This window comes from Apteryx mantelli, chromosome 27, assembly GCF_036417845.1.
Source record: "Apteryx mantelli isolate bAptMan1 chromosome 27, bAptMan1.hap1, whole genome shotgun sequence".
NCBI lineage: Eukaryota > Metazoa > Chordata > Aves > Apterygiformes > Apterygidae > Apteryx > Apteryx mantelli.
The window spans coordinates 2,569,774-2,575,773 of NC_090004.1; the positions used below are offsets into that span (position 1 = coordinate 2,569,774).

At 53.4% G+C, this 6,000-nt stretch overlaps 1 protein-coding gene across 1 annotated transcript in view; it reads left to right on the forward strand.

The window, feature by feature from the left end:
- The window catches only part of SDC3 (syndecan 3), a 33,961-nt gene extending 28,256 nt beyond the window's left edge, over positions 1-5,705 (forward strand). The window contains exons 2-5 of the mRNA XM_067311428.1: positions 966-1,083; positions 1,376-1,953; positions 3,799-4,069; positions 4,854-5,705. Of these exons, the coding sequence (XP_067167529.1) occupies positions 966-1,083; positions 1,376-1,953; positions 3,799-4,069; positions 4,854-5,020 (1,134 nt within the window). The 3' untranslated portion in view covers positions 5,021-5,705. The remainder of the gene's footprint in view (positions 1-965; positions 1,084-1,375; positions 1,954-3,798; positions 4,070-4,853) is intronic.
- Positions 5,706-6,000: the final 295 nt, after the last annotated feature.

A 6,000-nucleotide genomic window follows, 5' to 3' on the forward strand; every position in this document is an offset into this window, starting at 1 on the left:
CCCCAGTGACTGTAGAGGGAGGTAGGGTTTGGCTAGCAAACAGCTCCTTGATGCAGGCACCAGAGCAGCAATCTCAGCCTTCGGTCCCTCTAGGAAATGTTTTCCCATCTCAGGGACTGAGGTGGACTTCTCTGCCCAGCAGCTCAGAGCAACCCATGGGGCAGCGTGTCTGTTTTTCTCCCTGCTGTGGGCTGACAGGCTCCAAAGTGGGGCAAGGGAAAGGGATGCGAGGGCAAAACTTGGGTAAAGTCCCAAGTTTCAATGTCACAGGACCTTCTGACATTCCAAAGCTCCTTTTGTTCCAGTCTGGTATAGAAACCAAGAAACCTGAAGTACTTGTCAAGATGTAAGATGCCCTAATAGGTGAAGGAGACCATTCTGCCCCATTATTTTGTTTTTAAGCACTAACCTGGCATGTAACATTTTGAAACATCTTATACTGTCTTCTAGATCAAAGCCTCCTTGTTTGGTTTGTAATGAAGTGTCAAACTGTGTCTTTATAGCACAACCGGGAGATGCTTTGATCTGCAAACCAAGATGTTTGTGAGTCCTCCTAGCAAGGGCTCTTCAAGTTTTAAAAACAGTATAGAACAGTGGAATATTTTAAGTCTAAAATTATTTCACATTATGACTTTCCAAGTTATGGCAGCTGATACTATATGCTACTATCACACGTATGCCAGGAATAACGTGAAAATCATCTAAAATAAAATGAGTTGGAGAACTGAAACAAAAATGCTTCTAACAACATTTTCCAAAACAGCTCAGGAGCACTGGCTGTGTTTCCAGCTCGCTGGGCTTTGCTTTCACTCATCCCAGCCCATTTAACCCTGCTGATCATCCCACGAGGACTGTCCTAGGGGTGTCAGAGGTAGAGCGAGACCTGACCTCCCTTTGGGCTTCCCAGTGGCCGTGTCATGGTCGATATGCAGCTCCTTATGCGACTCTCCTCTGCTTGGTTGCAGGCCCAGCGCTGGCGCAATGAGAACTATGAGAGGCCTGTGGACCTGGAAGGTTCTGGGGATGACGATCCCTTTGGGGATGATGAAATGGATGATGTCTACTCAGGCTCTGGCTCGGGGTGTAAGTAGCTGTAAGGCTCCCAGGGAAGGGGCAGGGGGTGCTGGACCTGGAGAGCGTGGCCATGGGTTTTGCTGAGATGGAGAAGGGTTTTCCAGGGGAACAGCGGAAGGGGAGAATTGCACCTTACCCACCTCTAGAGGAGCAGCCTTCCTGCCCTCTCCTAGCCAAAAGCAAAAACTGTCCCAAAGGGTTGGGCTCCCTGAGCGACTGCGTTGCCCATTTTAGTGCCTGGCATGGATCTCAGCCCTGGACGGCAGCAACTTCACCCTTTGCTCTTCTCCCTCCCTTACAGATTTTGAGCAGGAGTCAGGACTCGAAACAGCAGTGAGCCTCACCACGGACATGTCCATCACGCTCCCCACCACCGCAGCCCTGCTGCCCGTCACCTTGGTGCAGCCCGTGGCAACCCCCTTTGAAATGCTCCCTGCAGAGGACACCACCCCTGAGCAGATGACCAGCATCTTGTATATCCCCAGGATGACAGAGGCACCAGTGATCCCCAGTTGGAAAGCAACCACAACCAGTACCACTGCCAGAGACTCCCCCAGTACCACGACAACGACCACCACCACAACTGCTGCCAGCACCACTGCCGTGCCCACCGCCAAGCCCACCACCGTCCGGAGGTTCCTGCCCCCCTTTGTCACCAAGGCAGCCACCACCCGGCCCACCACCCTAGAGACGCCCACCACCTCCGTCCTTGAGACCAGCACAGCAACAGAGCTGGTCACATCGCGGCTTTCCCCCTCCAGCACAGCCAAGCCCAGGTCCCTGCCAAAACCAAGCACCTCCAGGACTGCAGACCTCACGGAAAAAAGCACTGTGTTGCCATCCAGTCCTGCCACGCTGCCGCCCACAGAAGCCCCCCAGGTAGGAGGCAGGAGCCTTTCCAGCCTGCTAAAGACCTTGTGAGCCACATTTGAAGCCAAGTGACGGTGATGGGAAGGCTCTGGGGTAAATCAGAGTGAGATGAAGCCAGGTTGGGCTTTTCCCAGCTCTGTGAAGAGCTGAATGCTTGGGGAGCTGGAAGAAGGAGATTAAATGGTGGGGGAATCTGGCAAGCAGCTCGAGATGGGGCAGAGCATGGTGCGGGGCAGCCCCTGCCCCTCTCGCTGCCCGGAGAACTGCTCTGTCCCTACAGACCTGCACGGATACCTGGGCAGCTCAGTGTGGGAGGGAGATGGGGCTGGCACGAACATCTAGGGGGCTGCCACGCATGCTTGGTGCCCCCAGCTCTGCCTTGCCTTGCACCGCTCCTCCACGGCTTCCCCAGGCCAGGGGTTGAAGAGCAGAGCTGGGACTACCCAGCCGGCGCAGCAGCCCCCGCATTTTGCAGGGGGAAGGGGGGCTACCTCTGTGGGTGTTTTTCTGAGCTCATTGTACTGTTTGCCAACTCGCAGCCAAGCAATGAGAGGCCCAGACGCTCCACAATTATGTATTGATGGTGCATTTCCTGCCCGCTGGGCGTCCTAAGCAGGGGGATTTAATCCACTGATACATCGCTCATTCAGAGCCCTTAAGGGGCCCTTTGAAAACCACTTTGACTGAAAGGTGGAGTGATTTGTCTAAACTAGTCTCTCTTTTTTTGTGTACATACATATATGTATATAGCTCTGGGCTCTCGCTGACCTTCAATTAATCTCTGTCACAAAAGGATGGGAAAAGCGAGCTTGTGGCAAACCAGTGAGCCATGCCCTTGTGCCAGGAGCAGCTTGACATGGAGAGGGCCCATGCGTAGCAAGGGAAGGCAGCTGGGCTGGTTGCCCGCCCCGGGGTCAGTGCAATGAGCTTTTTGCTCATTCTGATTTGTAACACGAGGACCGGAGGGGTTGCAGAGGAAGGCATTTGTCCCGTGGAGGAGGGTTCCCAGCGAAAACTTTGCTCAAGGATGCTCAGTCCAAATAGCTCAGCACACAGGCTCGTAGTGGATCAGGCTGCTGGGAGAGGGTGACATGTCAGATGGGATTTATCCCTGAGGGAATCCTCAGGTGCAGGGATGTGCAGGAGGCAATAAATAGGTCAGGGTTGGGCTGGAGAGGAGCAGAGGGTCTCCGTGGGCCTCCGTAGGACCCACGTTTGCTCTGTGCTCTGAGCTCACCGCCTTGCCAAGGGCAGCTCAGCTGGAGACCCCAGCATGGAGTTGGGCAGGCAACATAGCCTGGGGGAGAGGGACCCATCTTCCAGCTCCTGCTCTGTGTATGAGGCAGCAACCATAAGAGCAGACTGATGGGAGGAAGAGAGAGGGAAGGGAACTTCTTGGGACAGGGCTTGGGGAGCTCATTCGATGGCATCCAATCCTTAAACTTGTTAATATCCGCAGTACAAACCATTGTACCCCTTCAGGCCTAGCAAGGAGGCATCTGTGAAATGTTTCAGCAGGCTCCTGGTCTACCCTGGGGGGCAGAAAGCCCAAAAGGAGTTCTACGACATGGAAATCTCTTAAAGTTATGAAATAGAAAGCTACAGGGAGCTGGCAAGAATTTATGTATCTTGAGGGTATGTGGGACAGGGACAGACGAGAACTGTCCAGCTCAGCTAAGGTGGCCTGGGCTTGGCATCCATGAAGATGTGGGGTTGTGTTGATCTTTGCAATATAGCCGGACATTTCAGTGACACAGGGAATGGACACCCCGACATTATCCCCCATGTTCCCTGCTGATAGGGTCACCTCATCAGTAGTATAGCAATGTCCTTCCTCCTTGTCCTGTTTCCCAGATGGAGCCGGGAGAGGTGTCGACAGTGCTCGACAATGAGCTGGAAGTCCCGGTCAGCGGCGGCCCCAGCGGGGACTTTGAAATCCGGGAGGAGGAAGACACGACTCGTCCCGAGCTCAATAACGAGGTGATGGCCGCAGTGACGCCTCCATCAGGGCCCGGGCTGGGCAGGAACGCCGAGCCCGGGCTCATAGACAATACGATAGACTCTGGCAACTCCGCCGCTCAGCTCCCGCAGAAAAACATCCTGGAGAGGAAAGAAGTGTTGATAGGTGAGACTGGAGACCGTTGGCTTGTGGGGGAAGAGTTGGGGTGTGTAGGGAGGAGACAGAGACCCAGGCTGTCTGTAACCCAGGAGAGAGGCTAGTCTTTGGCAGGGCCCCAGCATGGTTTTGAGCCTGGCACAAATTCATGCTTGCCTGCCAAAATTAACTGTGCTCCGGATGCTGGAGACAGGGCAGAGGTGTCCCACCACCAGCTAAAAGGAGCTGGAGGTGATGGCGTGGCTTGGCTGCCCTTCTTCTCATGGGCTTCAGTTGAGCGTGGCAGATCCTGGCACATACCCCCTGCCTCTTGGCATGAATTTACTGCCTGTGCAAAGACCAGCACAGGGCACAGACCTCTGTCTCTGGGGCTGGGCTACTTGGACCCAGTTTTTGGCCCCCACCATGTAGATTGTGAAGTAGATGCCTTTGGGTCCGACTCATCCTTCTGCCATGAGACAGTTGTCGCTCTGCTGCCAGCTTGCTTTCAGCGTCAATGTATTTGGGAGGGTTTTCAAAACTCATGTGATTGCATTAGGCCCTCACCTTCAGTTTTGGTTTTCTTGAGCATCGATGTTGAGACAAAGGTTGCTCAGAAACTTGTGAAGCTCAGAAATGAGCTGGAATCCGAGGAGATTCCCCCAGATTGTTATCTGAAATGAAACTTGGAGGTTTGAGGACAGTCCACAGGGGGACGGGGGTTTGGGGTGGCCACTCCATGCATGGATCCAGGGGTGCGTGCTGCCTCGCCGGCCACCTCGCTGACAGCTCTGCCTTGTGCTCTGTGTTGCAGCGGTGATTGTGGGCGGCGTGGTGGGAGCCCTCTTTGCTGCCTTCCTGGTCATGCTGCTCATCTACCGGATGAAGAAGAAGGATGAGGGGAGCTACACGCTGGAGGAGCCAAAGCAGGCGAACGTGACGTACCAGAAGCCCGACAAGCAGGAGGAGTTCTACGCGTAGAGACGAGAGCCCGCCGTGCCTCGTGCTCCCTCCCTTCCCGCCTCAAACTCTCTCTCCTTCTCTACTACATCCAATCTCTCTTTTTCTCTTTCCTGGATCAGACTGTGAATTTAAAAAGAAAAAAACAACAAAAACAAAAAGAACAAAACCACAACAGCTAAAAGAGGAAGCAGATCTCTGATGTGAGAAAATCAATAGTCCAGAGCACCACCAAGTTTAGACCAAGTACCGCTAACCTTTCTCCAGCGGAAGGGACGGGGCGAGGAGCAAATGGCCAATGCAACTGTGCCTCTGGGACCGCTCTGACAAGTGCACACATGGGTGGTCATTTTGCTGACGGCGGCTGGAGTTCACTGGGATTTACCAACCGACACAACGGATGCTGGGATCCGGATACCTGTTACCAGCCTTGGAGTGCAGGGGGGTTGGTTTGGATTTATCTTTCTTTTTCTTTTTTTTCCCCCTTTGGAAAGGAGGGAGGTTTCTTTCTCTCTCTTTTTTTTAATGTTTATTTTTGGATGGGGTTGGTTGCTTTGCAGGAATTGCCTTGCTCCCTGCTTCTATTTGGAAAAAAGGATGCAACTGTCAAGTACATTTTGAACCTTGAAAAAGCACAAGGGGCTGGAATACCTGATGCCCCGGGGTTTGCTCTCGGAGTGGGGGAAAATAAATAAGTATGTACATGGCCAGTATGCTGGAAATGATCTTTTCAATCACCTCTTCGGAGAGTTCATGGAGCAGCAAGAAGCCCCGTTTTGTATCTCGTGCTGCTCCCTTCCTGCCACCACCTCCCTTCACCGCATCGCTGCGCACACCCAGAGACCTGAAATCTATAGAAACTGCGTGTCGTCGGCTGGTGAGGGGTTTGCTTGAAAAGGGACCTTGCTTTTGCTGGGTTTTCACTGTGACCAATAAACCCCAGCTTGCACAGTATGACCAACATCATGGGTTTGCAAATGGAGCCGGGACATTGCTTGGTG